At 54.7% G+C, this 18452-nt stretch overlaps 1 protein-coding gene across 1 annotated transcript in view; it reads right to left on the bottom strand.

Moving 5' to 3' along the window:
* Window positions 1-320: 320 nt before the first annotated feature.
* The window catches only part of slc43a2a (solute carrier family 43 member 2a), a 32286-nt gene continuing 14154 nt past the window's right edge, over window positions 321-18452 (bottom strand). The window contains exons 8-12 of the mRNA XM_068008549.1: window positions 12985-13132; window positions 9678-9804; window positions 6932-7005; window positions 6125-6248; window positions 321-2069 (exon numbers count right to left, since the gene is read on the bottom strand). Of these exons, the coding sequence (XP_067864650.1) occupies window positions 1908-2069; window positions 6125-6248; window positions 6932-7005; window positions 9678-9804; window positions 12985-13132 (635 nt within the window). The 3' untranslated portion in view covers window positions 321-1907. The remainder of the gene's footprint in view (window positions 2070-6124; window positions 6249-6931; window positions 7006-9677; window positions 9805-12984; window positions 13133-18452) is intronic.

Below are 18452 nucleotides of genomic sequence, written 5' to 3'. Positions count from 1 at the left end.
TGCCTGTCCAGTCTGGTCTGGTCCAGTGAAAGTCCAGTCTGGTCTGGTCTGGTCCAGTGAGAGTCTGGTCTGGACCAGTCCCATGCGAGTGTGCACAGGCCAGTTCAGGTAGGGGCCAGTTCAGGTAGGGGCCAGTTCAGGTCGGGGCCAGCCATGGTCTGACTGTATTCCTGATCTGTGTCTGGTGTGACTAAAAGTGATTGTGAAATTCACACTGTGCAAAGATACAATGGGTGTTTTAGACTGGGGTCCTCCCTGAAATGAACCAGACCAAAATGTCCCAAGAAGACCCTGCCCCTATAATTGAAGTAAAGCCACCCTTTAATACAGCACCACTGATTTTTTATTACAGCAACACTGCTCCTTTAATACAGGGGCACTGCCCCTTTAACATAAGGTCCCTGGTCCTAATACTTGAGTAGGAGGGAGCAGTATCGACTGATTCGTGTACTAAAAATGTTTTCTTACAGTTTTTAATGCATTTTTTGAAATGTTTCTTCCCCCAGGCTCAGATCTCGCCGCCCCCCCGCCCCACGATCGGGAGTCGACCGACGTTATTGCTCACTGCTGGAGGACGGGATCTGTCATGGCCGCGATGCCCTCCACAGTCAAACAGCCTGCCGACACCCAAGCGTCCGGGACTCACACTAGGCCTCGGAGGGCAGTCTGGACCCTGAGAACCGTCCTCCTAGCGAGAGTCAGCACCTTCAGGAGAAGGGGGGGGGGCAGGGGAGGGGAGGGGAGGGGAGATGAGAATCTCGATTTGCTTCAGATGATTTACGGAAGCAAAAAAAAAAAATCGACAAACACTTGTAAAGCTATAATGCCGGTGATCCCCTAGAGAGAACGGAACAGCGGCTAACGGTCCCCAAGTTAAAGATAGAAGCTGGACTGAGGCTCATTCACCCCCAAGATCTCCACAGATTCGGGCGCTCGGTCCGGTCCAGTTACAAAGTCCACCACCAGAGGGTAGCGGTGAGCTAGGTGTGCTCTTGTGCCCTCTGGTGACGCAACTTGGGAACGACAGGGCCCCATTCTCCCTGGGGTTAAAGTTTAGATACTGGGGTCACACAGCTCCCAGCCAGCGTCCCATCCAAGGGTAGGGGGGGGGGGGAAATAAAAGGGCCAGGACCACCCCCCCCCCCCAACTTCACCCCCAAAATATTTCAGCACAGATTATGTCCCCCTCTCCCCTTTGCTCTGAGTCCCAGAATGGCCCGGGCTCCCCCCAGCCCAAAATTTTATACTTGGTCACAACTCTCCCGCCATGTATCTTTCTGCCGCAAGTATGAAATTTTCTCGGAGGGGGGATAGGGGGGGTGTTGGGGGGGGGGGCACTGGGGGCAAGAGTAACAGGACATGGGGGTAGCCAGTTGTTCAGTTACCCTGGAATGCAGGAGACCAGATTTCCACCAAGGGTTTTCAGGATTCCCCCTTTTTGCCCCCTTCCAGCTTGTGGGGGGTAAAAGCCGGGGGTCGTGGGAAACCTATGGTCTCAGACTCGGCCTTTGTCTCCTCGCTCCCCCAGGTAGCGGAGAGAGAGAGAGAGAGAGAGGGGGAGAGGATAATAAAGAGGGAGCTCGCCCTGGACACTAAGCAGCAGGCCCTGAACGGACAATCTGAGGAGCGAGGGCCTCCCACTAAACAACGGCGCCTGCAGGCATCACACCACCAGCTGCTGCGACCTCGACAATAATTTAATGGGGGACGGCTCGATAAATTATTCCCCCAATCCCCCCCCATAAATAACGTTTATTAAAATCGATGATACTAAAGATGTCGGATCCCAGAGATGTGCCCCAAGCACTGGCTGGAAGCTGCTGAGGAGTCTGTTGATGGAGCGAGCGTGGAGCGTGGGAGTTGGCCGAAAGAGTCCTGTCTCGGTCTCGGTGAAGGAAGCCCTCGGCCTACACAAAGGCCTCGTGTTTCGAACTGCCATTGATTTTCATGAAGAGTTTGGCATCTTCAGCTCGCTGGTCCCTCTGCTTCTGCAGCTGGTGCCTGTAGTAGAGCAGGTAGGCAGGGAGGCAGAACCCCAGCATACTCACACCCAACAAACCAATGTTCACCTGGGGGGGGGGAAACAGAAGGAGACATAATAAACAACAACTCCTCGCATTTATACAGTGCCTTTAACACAGGGAAACCCTCCCACAGCACTTCACAGGAGCATAATCAGACAAAAGATGTGGCAGCGTTTGATGGGACAGTGTAGAGGGAGCTTTACTCTGTATCTAACCCATGCTGTACCTGCCCTGGGAGTGTTTGATGGGACAGTGTTTTTTTTATTCGTTCATGGGATGTGGGCGTCGCTGGCGAGGCCGGCATTTATTGCCCATCCCTAATTGCCCTTGAGAAGGTGGTGGTGAGCCGCCTTCTTGAACCGCTGCAGTCCGTGTGGTGAAGGTTCCAGGATTTTGACCCAGCGACGATGAAGGAACGGTGATATATTTCCAAGTCGGGATGGTGTGTGACTTGGAGGGGAACGTGCAGGTGGTGTTGTTCCCATGTACCTGCTGCTCTTGTCCTTCTAGGTGGTAGAGGTCGCGGGTTTGGGAGGTGCTGTCAAAGAAGCCTTGGCGAGTTGCTGCAGTGCATCCTGTGGATGGTACACACTGCAGCCACAGTGCGCTGGTGGTGAAGGGAGTGAATGTTTAGGGTGGTGGATGGGGTGTCAATCAAGCGGGCTGCTTTGTCCTGGATGGTGTTGAGCTTCTTGAGTGTTGTTGGAGCTGCACTCATCCAGGCAAGTGGAGAGTATTCCATCACACTCCTGACTTGTGCCTTGTAGATGGTGGAAAGGCTGTGGGGAGTCAGGAGGTGAGTCACTCGCCACAGAATACCCAGCCTCTGACCTGCTCTTGTAGCCACAGTATTTATATGGCTGGTCCAGTTAAGTTTCTGGTCAATGGTGACCCTCAGGATGTTGATGGTGGGGGATTCGGCGATGGTAATGCCGTTGAATGTCATGGGGAGGTGGTTAGACACTCTCTTGTTGGAGATGGTCATTGCCTGGCACTTGTCTGGCTCGAATGTTACTTGCCACTTATCAGCCCAAGCCTGGATGTTGTCCAGGTCTTGCTGCATGCGGGCTCGGACTGCTTCATTATTTGAGGGGTTGCGAATGGAACTGAACACTGTGCAATCATCAGCGAACATCCCCATTTCTGACCTTCTGATGGAGGGAAGGTCATTGATGAAGCAGCTGAAGATGGTTGGGCCAGGACACTGCCCTGAGGAACTCCTGCAGCAATGTCCTGGGGCTTAGATGATTGGCCTCCAACAACCACTACCATCTTCCTTTGTGCTCGGTATGACTCCAGCCACTCGAGAGTTTTCCCCCTGATTCCCATTGACTTCAATTTTACTAGGGCTCCTTGGTGCCACACTCGGTCAAATGCTGCCTTGATGTCAAGGGCAGTCACTCTCATCTCACCTCTGGAATTCAGCTCTTTTGTCCATGTTTGGACCAAGGCTGTAATGAGGTCTGGAGCCGAGTGGTCCTGGCGGAACCCAAACTGAGCATCGGCGAGCAGGTTATTGGTGAGTAAGTGCCGCTTGATAGCACTGTCGACGACACCTTCCATCACTTTGCTGATGATTGAGAGTAGACTGATGGGGCGGTAATTGGCCAGATTGGATTTGTTCTGCTTTTTGTGGACAGGACATACCCGGGCAATTTTCCACATTGTCGGGTAGATGCCAGTGTTGTAGCTGTACTGGAACAGCTTGGCTAGAGGCGCAGCTAGTTCTGGAGCACAAGTCTTCAGCACTACAGCTGGTATGTTGTCGGGGCCCATAGCCTTTGCTGTATCCAGTGCACTCAGCCGTTTCTTGATATCACGTGGAGTGAATCGAATTGGCTGAAGACTGGCTTCTGTGATGGTGGGGATATCGGGAGGAGGCTGAGATAGATCATCCACTCGGCACTTCTGGCTGAAGATGGTTGCAAATGCTTCAGCCTTGTCTTTTGCACTCACGTGCTGGACTCTGCCATCATTGAGGATGGGGATGTTTGCAGAGCCTCCTCCTCCCGTTAGTTGTTTAATTGTCCACCACCATTCACGACTGGATGTGGCAGGACTGCAGAGCTTTGATCTGATCCGTTGGTTGTGGAATCGCTTAGCTCTGTCTATAGCATGTTGCTTCCGCTGTTTAGCATGCATGTAGTCCTGAGTTGTAGCTTCACCAGGTTGGCACCTCATTTTTAGGTACGCCTGGTGCTGCTCCTGGCATGCTCTTCTACACTCCTCATTGAACCAGGGTTGATCCCCTGGCTTGTTGGTAATGGTAGAGTGAGGAATATGCCGGGCCATGAGGTTACAGATTGTGCTGGAATACAATTCTGCTGCTGCTGATGGCCCACAGCGCCTCATGGATGCCCAATTTTGAGCTGCTCGATCCGTTCTGAATCTATCCCATTTAGCACGGTGGTAGTGCCACACAACACGTTGGATGGTGTCCTCAGTGTGAAGACGGGACTTCATCTCCACGAGGACTGTGCGGTGGTCACTCCTACCAATACTGTCATGGACAGATGCATTTGCGACAGGTAGATTGGTGAGGACGAGGTCAAGTAAGTTTTTCCCTCGTGTTGGTTTGCTCACCACCTGCCGCAGGCCCAGTCTAGCAGCTATGTCCTTCAGGACTCAGCCAGCTCGGTCAGTAGTGGTGCTACCGAGCCACTCTTGGTGATGGACATTGAAGTCCCCCACCCAGAGTACATTTTGTGCCCTTGCTACCCTCAGTGCTTCCTCCAAGTGGTGCTCAACATGGAGGAGGACTGATTCATCAGCTGAGGGAGGACGGTCGGTGGTAATCAGCAGGAGGTTTCCTTGCCCATGTTTGACCTGATGCCATGAGATTTCATGGGGTCCAGAGTCAATGTTGAGGACTCCCAGGGCCACTCCCTCCTGACTGTATATCACTGTACCGCCACCTCTGGTGGGTCTGTCCTGCCGGTGGGACAGGACATACCCAGGGATGGTGATGGAAGAGTCTGGGACGTTGGCTGAAAGGTATGATTCTGTGAGTATGGCTATGTCAGGCTGTTGCTTGACTAGTCTGTGGGACAGCTCTCCCAATTTTGGCACAAGTCCCCAGATGATAGTAAGGAGGACCTTGCAGGGTCGACTGGGCTTGGTGTTTTGCCGTTGTCGTGTCCGGTGCCTAGCGGTCCGATGCCGGGTGGTCCGTCCGGTTTTATTCTTATTATGACTTTTTTTAGCGAGATTTTACAACTGAGTGGCTTGCTAGGCCATTTCAGAGGGCGATTAAGAATCAACCACATTGCTGTGGGTCTGGAGTCACATATAGGCCAGACCGGGTAAGGACGGCAGGCTTCCTTCCCTAAAGGACATTAGTGAACCAGATGGGTTTTTATGACAATACGGTTGTTTCATGGCCATCATTACTGATACTAGTATTTTAATTCCAGATTTTTTATTTAATTAATTGAATTTAATTAATTAATTGAATTTAAATTCACCAGCTGCCGTGGCGGGATTTGAACTCATGACTCTGGATTTTTGTCCAGGCCTCTGGATTACTAGTCCAGTAACATAACCACTATGCTACCATACCCCTCATGACGTGGTTAATGTACCAGGCTCGGGAGGAGCAAGTGACTTTAGACTCATGGTTTCTAAAGCTGCTCCACGTCTGGGTCTGTTGTAAACTAATTGATAGTATTGAAAGTGGAGTTGAGGTCGAAGATCAACCATGATCTGATTGAATGGCGGAGCAGGCTCGAGGGGCTGAGTGGCCTACTCCTGCTCCTATTTCTGATGTTCTTATGATTGCTGTGATTAGTCAACAACTCCATTATCGTTCTATCATGTGGCTGGAATCTAATCAAGGGGTTCTAACCCGTGCTGTACCTGCCCTGGGAGTGTTTGATGGGACAGTGTAGAGGGAGCTTTACTCTGTATCTAACCCTGTACCTGCCCTGGGAGTGTTTGATGGGACAGTGTAGAGGGAGCTTTACTCTGTATCTAACCCTGTACCTGCCCTGGGAGTGTTTGATGGGACAGTGTAGAGGGAGCTTTACTCTGTATCTAACCCTGTACCTGCCCTGGGAGTGTTTGATGGGACAGTGTAGAGGGAGCTTTACTCTGTATCTTACCCAGAGAGGATCGCCTTCGAGTGGTCCCATCATCGCCAGGAAGAGGGGTTGCTGGAGCAGTGCGAACAGAGCGCTGACGAGCGACTGCATTCCCGTCAAACTGCCAAACTGGGAGGAGGGATATCTGCAATGGTGAGAAAAACAACCAACCAATCAGAAACCAGGCACTGAAGGTGATGGACGGTCTCGTCAGCGAATAATCTTCGGCCTCGACAGTTACGGCTTTAAATCTTGCTGTGCCGTATTAGCATATGAACCCTGAACTCCCTGTTACTTAACAGTACCGCTACCCTGCCCCTCCCCCGGAGAGATGGGGGACAGAGGAATTCATTCCAGGCGGGCGCGGGGTCCGCACGGCGGCGATCAGGGCGGGCGCGGGGTCCGCACGGCGGCGATCAGGGCGGGCGCGGGGTCCGCACGGCGGCGATCAGGGCGGGCGCGGGGTCCGCACGGCGGCGATCAGGGCGGGCGCGGGGTCCGCACGGCGGCGATCAGGGCGGGCGCGGGGTCCGCACGGCGGCGATCAGGGCGGGCGCGGGGTCCGCACGGCGGCGATCAGGGCGGGCGCGGGGTCCGCACGGCGGCGATCAGGGCGGGCGCGGGGTCCGCACGGCGGCGATCAGGGCGGGCGCGGGGTCCGCACGGCGGCGATCAGGGCGGGCGCGGGGTCCGCACAGCGATCAGGGCGGGCGCGGGGTCCGCACAGCGATCAGGGTGGGCGCGGGGTCCGCACGGCGGAGATCACCCGCCTGATTCCTGGGCGGTTAATATTTAACTAGAGAAGCTCGGTGAAGATTTCCTACTTACACTGCAGCGTAAAGTCCACCCACGGCCGAGTGGATGAAACCCCGGACAATCGTGTGGAGAATGAAGGAGAGAATCTGCAAAGAATGAGAGAGAGTCAGGGGGGTCTGAATTTATCAATTAGCTCCCTGCAGGGCCCGGGTCTCCCACTGACCTTGCCTCGAACACTCACACTCACACACACACTCACACTCACACTCACACTCACACTCACACTCACACTCACACTCACACTCACACTCACACTCACACTCACAAACACACTCACACTCACAAACACACTCACACTCTCACACTCACACTCACACTCACACTCACACACTCACACTCACACACTCACACTCACACTCACACACTCACACTCACACACTCACACTCACACTCACACTCACACTCACACTCACGTCACTGAGTGACTGGGGTCACTCCCCCAGATAAGGGGGGCTGATCGGGGGGGGAGTGCGAGGATGGAAGTGTTTATACAGAGCAGCCCAGTGAAACCAGTGCCATCGGGTGGGTGGGGGTTAGAGGGCGAATGGGAATGGGGAGGGGGGGGAAATGGGGCGAAATAGGAGGGGGCAAGGGGACCTTCTGTGGTCACAGTGAGGGTCTCCAATGGTGATGGGCGAAAATGCTCCTCCTTCGATTATATTACAGCAGAAAATGAATGGGGAAGGGGTGACCCTATTATCATATAAAAGAAAGACTTACATTAACATCACGTCACTGTTGTAATGTAGGAAACACGGCAGCCAATTTGCGCACAGCAAGATCCCACAAACAGCGATGAGATGAATGACCGGGGCTCAGTGGGCCTCACTCTCACCTCCATCAGAAGGTCATGAGTTCAAGTCCCCACTCCAGAGACTTGAGCCCATAATCCAGGCCGACGCTCCCAGTGCCAGTACTGAGGGAGTGCTGCACTGTCAGAGGTGCCGTCTTTCGGATGAGACGTTTAAACTGAGGCCCCGTCTGCCCCTCTCAGGTGGATGTAAAAGATCCCACGGCCACTATTCGAAGAAGAGCAGGGGGGAGTTCTCCCCAGTGTCCTGGGGCCAATATTTATCACTCAATCAACATCACTAAAAAACAGAAATTCTGATCATTATCTCACTGCTGTTTGTGGGATCTTGCTGTGTGCCAATTGGCTGGCAAGTCTCCTACATTACAACACTGACTACACTTCAAAAATACCAATTAACCGTAAACCACCTTGGGACATCCTGAGGTCATGAACGGTGCGATAGAAAAGCAAGCTCTTTCTTCTTGTGCTTGCTGCTTCAACACTCCTTCAGTACCCCGCCTACAAATGTAGAACCGCCATGTGGGTGAGCATTGGGGGGGCCCTCCCCCGGGGGGTGGGGGCGCGGGAGAGAACCGGTGAGGAAACAAAAAAAGGCTGAGAGATGGTCCACGTCCCGGAGTCCAGCCGACCGACGGTACCTGGAGTGGCTGTAATGTGAAAACTTGTCGGCAGGTGGCAGCAGAGGATAAAAGGGCCAAACTCCCGTCCCGGGGTCAAAGGGCTCACAGCCCCCCTCACAAAAAGGTCCCCCCCGAACTTCTACAGCGCCTTTCACCACCTCAGGACGTCCCGAAGCTCTTTACAGCCAATGAAGTGCTTTCTGAAGTGTGGGCACGGATGTAATGTAGGCAGCCAATTTGCGCACAGCAAGATCCCACAAACAGCAACGTGATAAACGACCAGATCATCTGTTTTTTGGTGACGCTGGCTGCGGGATAAATATTGGCCCCAGGACACCGGGGAGAACTCCCCCCGCTCTTCAAAAATAGTGGCCGTGGGATGTTTTATGAGTAGAACGGGCCTGTGTTCCCTGGAGTTCAGAAGAATGAGCAGTGATATCGTATAACAACCTTAGAGGGTTTGACAGGGTAGATGCTGAGAGGCTGTTTCCCCTGGCTGGAGAATCTAGAACCAGGGGGCATAGTCTCAGGATAAGGGGTCGGCCATTTAGGACTGAGATGAGGAGGAATTTCTTCACTCAGAGGGTTGTGAATCTTTGGAATTCTCTACCCCAGAGGGCTGTGGATGCTGAGTCATTGAATATATTCAAGGCTGAGATCGATGGATTTTTGGACTCGAGGGGAATCAAGGGATATGGGGATCGGGCGGGAAAGTGGAGTTGAGGTTGAAGATCAGCCATGATCTGATTGAATGGCGGAGCAGGCTCGAGGGGCCGAATGGCCTACTCCTGCTCCTATTGCTTATGGTCTTACGTCCAGCTGAGGGGGCAGATGGGGCCTCGGTTTAACGCCTCATCCAAAAGACGGCCCCTCCGACAGGGTAGCACTCCCTCAGTGCTGCACTGGGAGAGTCGGCCTGGATCACGTGCTGAAGTCTCTGGAGTGGGGACTCTGAACCCACGACCTTCTGACTCCGAGGCGAGAGAGAGGCCCAGTGAGCCCCGGCCGAGACTGGAAAGAAACCTCAAAAGGAAAGAGTCAGTGAGGGCCAGGGAGTGAGGGCCAGGGAATCGAGGGATGAGTGGACAGGGAGGAAAGTGACCGAGCCGACTCCCTCGCACCAGATAGAAGAAAAAGCTTCTCATCTAGAGGGAAACTCTTCCGTCACCTCCCTCCAGAGGCACACACGAAGAAGGGGCCCTTTGGGTGAGGAGTCGTAGTGACTGTTCATCAACAAGAGCCATCGCACACTGGAGGGGTTGTGGGGGGGGGGGGGCGTTGAAAATGGACCATTCCCCAGACTCGGCCCCACTGGTGTTGGTACCTGGAGCGGGAGGTTGGGGATGAGGCAGGTGACCCCGAATCCCACCAGGAGGATGTTGGTAAAGACGAAGGCTCGGGTGGCATTGGTGATTTTCTGAATCTTTCGGTCCCTTTTCTTGTTACTGGGCCTGAAACAAACAGAACAAGGAATCAAACGCTGATAGAACGAGGGACTGTGCACAGAAAGCTCACTGTGGGAAGGTCCACTCACCAACCCATACCCCAACCCACGGCCCACTCACCAACCCATACCCCAACCCTTGACCCACTCGCCAACCCATACCCCAACCCTTGACCCACTCGCCAACCCATACCCCAACCCTTGACCCACTCGCCAACCCATACCCCAACCCTTGACCCACTCGCCAACCCATACCCCAACCCTTGACCCACTCGCCAACCCATACCCCAACCCTTGACCCACTCGCCAACCCATACCCCAACCCTTGACCCACTCGCCAACCCATACCCCAACCCTTGACCCACTCGCCAACTCATACCCCAACCCTTGACCCACTCGCCAACCCATACCCCAACCCTTGACCCACTCGCCAACCCATACCCCAACCCTTGACCCACTCGCCAACCCATACCCCAACCCTTGACCCACTCGCCAACCCATACCCCAACCCTTGACCCACTCGCCAACCCATACCCCAACCCCCACCCACTCGCCAACTCATACCCCAACCCTTGACCCACTCGCCAACCCATACCCCAACCCCCACCCACTCGCCAACTCATACCCCAACCCTTGACCCACTCACCAACCCATACCCCAACCCCCGCCCACTCGCCAACCCATACCCCAACCCTTGACCCACTCGCCAACTCATACCCCAACCCACGGCCCACTCACCAACCCATACCCCAACCCTTGACCCACTCGCCAACCCATACCCCAACCCTTGACCCACTCGCCAACCCATACCCCAACCCTTGACCCACTCGCCAACTCATACCCCAACCCACGGCCCACTCACCAACCCATACCCCAACCCCCACCCACTCACCAACCCATACCCCAACTCCCGCCCACTCACCAACTCATACCCCAACCCTTGACCCACTCGCCAACTCATACCCCAACCCACGGCCCACTCACCAACCCATACCCCAACCCTTGACCCACTCGCCAACCCATACCCCAACCCTTGACCCACTCGCCAACCCATACCCCAACCCTTGACCCACTCGCCAACTCATACCCCAACCCACGGCCCACTCACCAACCCATACCCCAACCCCCACCCACTCACCAACCCATACCCCAACTCCCGCCCACTCACCAACTCATACCCCAACCCTTGACCCACTCGCCAACCCATACCCCAACCCTTGACCCACTCGCCAACCCATACCCCAACCCTTGACCCACTCGCCAACCCATACCCCAACCCCCACCCACTCGCCAACCCATACCCCAACCCTTGACCCACTCGCCAACCCATACCCCAACCCCCGCCCACTCGCCAACCCATACCCCAACCCCCACCCACTCACCAACCCATACCCCAACCCTTGACCCACTCGCCAACTCATACCCCAACCCCCGCCCACTCGCCAACCCATACCCCAACCCCCACCCACTCACCAACCCATACCCCAACCCTTGACCCACTCGCCAACCCATACTCCAACCCCCGCCCACTCGCCAACTCATACCCCAACCCACGGCCCACTCGCCAACTCATACCCCAACCTCCGCCCACTCGCCAACCCATACCCCAACCCCCGCCCACTCGCCAACTCATACCCCAACCCCCCGCCCACTCACCAACCCATACCCCAACCCCCGCCCACTCGCCAACTCATACCCCAACCCCCCACCCACTCACCAACCCATACCCCAACCCCCGCCCACTCGCCAACTCATACCCCAACCCACTGCCCACTCACCAACCCATACCCCAACCCACTGCCCACTCGCCAACTCATACCCCAACCCACAGCCCACTCGCCAACTCATACCCCAACCCCCGCCCACTCGCCAACTCATACCCCAACCCACTGCCCACATCGCCAACCCATACCCCAACCCCCGCCCACTCGCCAACTCATACCCCAACCCACGGCCCACTCGCCAACTCATACCCCAACCCCCCGCCCACTCACCAACCCATACCCCAACTCCCGCCCACTCACCAACCCATACCCCAACATTCTGCCCACTCGCCAACCCATACCCCAACCCCCCGCCCACTCACCAACCCAGACCCCAACCCCCCGCCCACTCACCAACCCATACCCCAACTCCCGCCCACTCACCAACCCATACCCCAACATTCTGCCCACTCACCAACCCAGACCCCAACCCCCCGCCCACTCACCAACCCATACCCCAACCCCGCCCACTCACCAACTCATACCCCAACATTCTGCCCACTCACCAACCCAGACCCCAACCCCCCGCCCACTCACCAACCCAGACCCCAACCCCCCACCCACTCACCAACCCAGACCCCAACCCCCCGCCCACTCACCAACCCATACCCCAACTCCCGCCCACTCACCAACCCATACCCCAACATTCTGCCCACTCACCAACCCAGACCCCAACCCCCCGCCCACTCACCAACCCAGACCCCAACCCCCCGCCCACTCACCAACCCATACCCCAACCCCGCCCACTCACCAACTCATACCCCAACATTCTGCCCACTCACCAACCCAGACCCCAACCCTGCCCACTCACCAACCCATACCCCAACCCCGCCCACTCACCAACCCATACCCCAACCCCGCCCACTCACCAACCCATACCCCAACCCACGGCCCACTCACCAACTCATACCCCAACCCTCTGCCCACTCACCAACCCATACCCCAACCCTCTGCCCACTCACCAACCCAGACCCCAACCCCTGCCCACTCGCCAACCAATACCCCAACCCTCGGCCCACTCACCAACCCATACCCCAACCCCCGCCCACTCACCAACCCATACCCCAACCCCCGCCCACTCACCAACCCATACCCGAACCCTCTGCCCACTCACCAACCCATACCCGAACCCTCTGCCCACTCACCAACCCATACCCCAACCCTCTGCCCACTCACCAACCCATACCTCAACCCCGCCCACTCGCCAACCCATACCTCAACCCCCGCCCACTCGCCAACCCATAACTCAACCCCTGCCCACTCACAGACCCAATAATTGCTCCACTTGCTTCCCTCAATATCCTCCATTTGCCCCGTGTACACTCGATACTCTTTGGTTACTGATGGGCTGGGTTGCCCTTCACGCCTTCTCAGAAACATCGCAAGGCTCTGGATTTCCCCTCCGTCCCCCTCCCCCCACTTACTTTTCTCCGGCCGCCAGTTCCCTCTCCTCCGCATCACCTCGCCCGTCATCGCAATCCTTCAATTTCCAGTCCATGATGTAACCAATCACAGGGGCTGTCATCAAACAGAGCAGCTGCAGGATGCCAAAGATGGAGGAGTAGAGACTGACTGGAAAAAGAGAGAGAGACTGGGAATCAGACGCCAGAACGGGGTGGGGGAGGGAGGGACGGAGACGGATACCAGCTGGCCCGTCTACACACGTCCCTCCTCAGTGACTTCCCAAAGTGATTTTCCCCCATTATCCCAGGATACACATTACATTAAAACACCAGGACGAACTCGATTAATCCCCTAAAAGCATTGGCTGCCTTGTCTCGCCCAGACAGCGAGAGCTGACTATTCCACCACAGGGGGCATCTCCACAGTCTACAGCACATAATCGAGGCTGCACCCTCGCCTCTGAGTCAGAAGGTCGTGGGTTCGAGTCCCACTCTAGAGACTCGAGCCCATAATCCAGGCTAACGCTCCAGTACAGTACTGAGGGAGTGCTGCACTGTTGGAGGTGCCGTCTTTCAGGTGAGACGTTAAACAGAGGCCCCGTCTGCCCTCTCAGGTGGATGTAAAAGACCCCACAGCCACAAATTCGAAGAAGAGCAGGGGAGTTCTCCCTGGGGCCAATATTTATCCCTCAGTCAACACCCCTAAAACAGATTATCTGGTCATTTATCACGTTGTTGTTTGTGGGATCTTGCTGTGCACTATTTGACTGCTGTATTTCCTACATTACAACAGTGACTACACTTCAAAAGTATTTCATTGGCTGACCCCGGTCAGGAGCATCGTAGCCAGTCTCTGGGTACGGGAGGGTTGGGGTACTAGATAGCGATCAGGAGCAGGAACTCGGCCTGATTTTTCACCCCCTCTCTAGCCCTGAGGCACTGAGGCCAATTATCAGTTCCCCAGCACTGCCCTGGTGGAGAACAGCGAACTCAGTACAGCCCAGGGACGCGGCCTGCAACATCCAGCCTCCGCGATCCAGTTCCACACTGGGTGCTGGATATACCAACACACTCGTTCAGACAATTACACCAGATATCCCGCATTCCTGACACAAACCCAATTAAACCCCCCTCACAACCAGTTGTCCTTACCAGTCTCCATAACTGCAACGGTCATTGGCAAAGGGGAGAGCGGCAGCACCAAGGGAGGGGGGAGACAAAAGGAGCAGCAAAAAGGGAAGGGGGGAAAGAGAGAAAGAAAAAGAGAGAGTGCGTTACAAGAGCAAGAGTGCAGAGTGCAGCAAAGTAAATCCAGCACCGATCCCGCAAAGCCCCAGAGATATCGTAGCACAGACGGAAATCTGCAGAACGCCGAGAAACAACAGTTATTATCAGCCCAAGCAGAACGGAATCAGAGAGGTTCTGGAACAAGGGAAGACCCATCGGGTATGTCCCTTTCCTTCCCATCCTCAACCCCCCATCGAACCCCTCAACCCCCAACTCCCCATCGAACCCCTCAACCCCCAACTCCCCATCGAACCCCTCAACCCCCAACTCCCCATCGAACCCCTCAACCCCCAACTCCCCATCGAACCCCTCAACCCCCCATCGAACCCCTCAACCCCCAACTCCCCATCGAACCCCTCAAACCCCCCCATCGAACCCCTCAACCTCCAACTCCCCATCGAACCCCTCAACCCCCAACTCCCCATCGAACCCCTCAACCTCCAACTCCCCATCGAACCCCTCAACCCCCAACTCCCCATCGAACCCCTCAACCCCAACTCCCCATCGAACCCCTCAACCCCCAACTCCCCATCGAACCCCTCAACCCCCAACTCCCCATCGAACCCCTCAACCTCCAACTCCCCATCGAACCCCTCAACCCCCAACTCCCCATCGAACCCCTCAACCCCCAACTCCCCATCGAACCCCTCAACCCCCCCATCGAACCCCTCAACCCCCAACTCCCCATCGAACCCCTCAACCCCCCCCATCGAACCCCCCATCGAACTCCTCAGCCCCCAACTCCCCATCAAACCCTCAACCCTCATCAAACCCCTCAATCCCCAACTCCCCATCGAACCCCTCAATCCCCATCGAACCCCTCAATCCCCATCGAATCCCCAACTCCCAATCGAACCCCTCAATCCCCATTATACCCCTCAACCCCCACCTCTCCTTTGTACCCCTCAACCCCCACCCTAGCCCTAATCCCTTCTCTCTCCAGAAACCCATCTAATTGCCTCCTTTGCCCTATTGGCACTGCCCACTTCAATGTCCTTCTTGCATAACTAACTCCACAACTCCTAAAGAATCAATGAGTTTAGAATGAGGCCAATCAGCCCATCGGGCTGGTCCTGATGCTAGCCCATCACCTTATGGGTGAAAACGTTTTCCTCACCCCCGTCTTACTCTTAGCTTCCAATTATTTCCCCCCAATTTCCCCCTCCCCTGAAAGTGCTGAGAATTCCTTGGGTCCTGGCCAGTTCCCAGTGGCCAGTCTGTGTGTGGGTTTAAGGCTGTGAGTGTTAGCAGGAGATTCACCTATCAGAGCTGAGCAACATCCAGCACACGTGCAGACGCACTAATATACCAGCAGGAGGAACCGGACGCTGCTCTGGGGTGGGATTGTGTACAATGGGAGCGAATGGGAAGGGGTTTGGTCCATTTGGATTGTGTACAATGGGAGGGAATGGGAAGGGGTTTGGTCCATTGGGATTGTGTACAATGGGAGGGAATGGGAAGGGGTTTGGTCCATTGGGATTGTGTACAATGGGAGCGAATGGGAAGGGGTTTGGTCCATTGGGATTGTGTACAATGGGAGCGAATGGGAAGGGGTTTGGTCCATTGGGATTGTGTACAATGGGAGGGAATGGGAAGGGGTTTGGTCCATTGGGATTGTGTACAATGGGAGGGAATGGGAAGGGGTTTGGTCCATTGGGATTGTGTACAATGGGAGGGAATGGGAAGGGGTTTGGTCCATTGGGATTGTGTACAATGGGAGCGAATGGGAAGGGGTTTGGTCCATTGGGATTGTGTACAATGGGAGGGAATGGGAAGGGGTTTGGTCCATTGGGATTGTGTACAATGGGAGGGAATGGGAAGGGGTTTGGTCCATTGGGATTGTGTACAATGGGAGGGAATGGGAAGGGGTTTGGTCCATTGGGATTGTGTACAATGGGAAGGGGTTTGGTCCAATGGGACTCGATACTATGGGACAACAATCTATGCCTGGACATGATACAGTGTCTCTAATAGGTGCGTGTGAACGATTTGCTTGGATCTGGATCCATCCTCCCATGGGCTGGACGGGAGAGAGTTAACAGACCAAGCTCCTTGCGTTCCATTAGTAATCAGCACACTGCTCGTGTGCACTCTGCCCAATAGGGAGATTGCTGGCGTCAGCACATTGAGGGGGAGTGAGGAAAACATCTTCACTGTGATATCTCATTATAAAAAGGGGAAGGAAAACAGGAAAACATTTTGATGGGAAAACAAGTGCTGACTCGGGTGTTCTCGGAGCTGCAGGCTGAGCTCACCCCACAGCACTGGCCCAAACCGGTCCCAGCTGCTTCTCAGGAAGTGAAATCCTTTCGAGCGGAGCCGATTCCAAACTACAGAGTCATCGAGTATCGACCGCAGTAACAACACCCACCCTCCCTCTCTCCCAGTATCACTGCTCTCCCTCTCTCCGTGTTGTGTCTCTCTCTGTCTCTCTGTGTGAGTGTGTGTCTCTCTCTCTGTCTCTCTGTGTGAGTGTGTCTCTCTCTCTCTGTCTCTCTGTGTGAGTGTGTGTGTCTCTCTCTGTCTCTCTGTGTGAGTGTGTGTGTGTCTCTCTCTGTCTCTCTGTGTGAGTGTGTCTCTCTCTCTCTGTCTCTCTGTGTGAGTGTGTGTGTCTCTCTCTGTCTCTCTGTGTGAGTGTGTGTCTCTCTCTCTGTCTCTCTGTGTGAGTGTGTGTGTCTCTCTCTCTCTCTCTCTCTGTGTGAGTGTGTGTGTCTCTCTCTCTGTCTCTCTGTGTGAGTGTGTGTGTCTCTCTCTCTCTCTCTGTGTGAGTGTGTGTGTCTCTCTCTCTCTCTCTGTGTGAGTGTGTGTGTCTCTCTCTGTCTCTCTGTGTGAGTGTGTGTGTGTCTCTCTCTGTCTCTCTGTGTGAGTGTGTGTGTCTCTCTCTGTCTCTCTGAAAGTGTGTGTGTCTCTCTCTCTGTCTGTCTGTCTGTTTGTCTCTGTAAGTGTGTGTGTCTCTCTCTCTCTCTGTGTCTCTGTGAGTGTGTGTGTGTCTCTGTCTCTCTGTGTGAGTGTGTGTGTGTCTCTCTCTCTGTCTCTCTGTGTCTCTGTGAGTGTGTGTGTCTCTCTCTCTCTCTCTCTCTGTCTCTCTGTGTGAGTGTGTGTGTGTCTCTCTCTCTGTCTCTCTGTGAGTGTGTGTCTCTGTCTCTCTGTGTGAGTGTGTGTGTGTCTCTCTCTCTGTCTCTCTGTGTGAGTGTGTGTGTCTCTCTCTCTCTGTGTCTCTGTAAGTGTGTGTGTGTCTCTCTCTCTGTGTCTCTGTGTGAGTGTGTGTGTGTCTCTCTCTCTCTCTCTCTGTGTGAGTGTGTGTGTCTCTCTCTCTCTGTGTCTCTGTAAGTGTGTCTGTGTGTCTCTCTCTCTCTGTGTCTGTGTCTCTCTCTCTGTGTGTCTCTGTGTGAGTGTGTGTGTCTCTCTCTCTCTCTCTGTGTGAGTGTATGTGTCTCTCTCTCTCTGTGTGAGTGTGTGTGTCTCTCTCTCTCTCTCTCTCTGTGTGAGTGTGTGTGTCTCTCTGTGTGAGTGTGTGTGTGTCTCTCTCTCTCTCTCTCTCTGTGAGTGTGTGTGTCTCTCTCTCTCTGTCTCTCTGTGTGAGTGTCTCTCTCTCTCTCTCTCTCTCTCTCTGTCTCTCTGTGTGAGTGTCTCTCTCTCTCTCTGTCTCTCTGTGTGAGTGTCTCTCTCTCTCTCTCTCTGTCTCTCTGTGTCAGTGTGTGTGTCTCTCTCTCTCTCTCTCTGTGTCTGTGTCTCTCAGAATGAGTCACACACAGAGACACGGCCAAAGCTCAGTTTTCAGATCTCCCAGCAGTCCCTTTACACTCAGGATGGCTCTGCCTTCTCTCTCTCTGCCTTCCTTCTCTCTCTCTCTCTCTCTCTGCCTTCTCTCTCTCTCTCTCTCTCTCTGCCTTCTCTCTCTGCCTTCTCTCTCTCTCTCTGCCTTCTCTCTCTCTCTCTGCCTTCTCTCTCTCTCTCTGCCTTCTCTCTCTCTCTCTGCCTTCTCTCTCTCTCTCTCTCTCTCTTAAACTCCCCTCCTGAAGGGATTGGTGATGAGGTAAATTCAGCACTCCCAGTACTATGGGTTGCCAACCCTCCAGGATTGTCCGGGAGTCTCCATGAACTAAAGATTAATCTCCAGTGTGCTGCTGTGAGCAAATCCTGGAATAAAATCATCAGGACATTAAAAAAAAAGGTGTGTTTTTAAAAAAAAATTTCTTTGA

Source organism: Heptranchias perlo, chromosome 28 (assembly GCF_035084215.1).
Source record: "Heptranchias perlo isolate sHepPer1 chromosome 28, sHepPer1.hap1, whole genome shotgun sequence".
NCBI lineage: Eukaryota > Metazoa > Chordata > Chondrichthyes > Hexanchiformes > Hexanchidae > Heptranchias > Heptranchias perlo.
The sequence above is the reverse complement of the archived record's forward strand: the minus strand, read 5'-3'. Positions and strand labels throughout refer to the sequence as shown.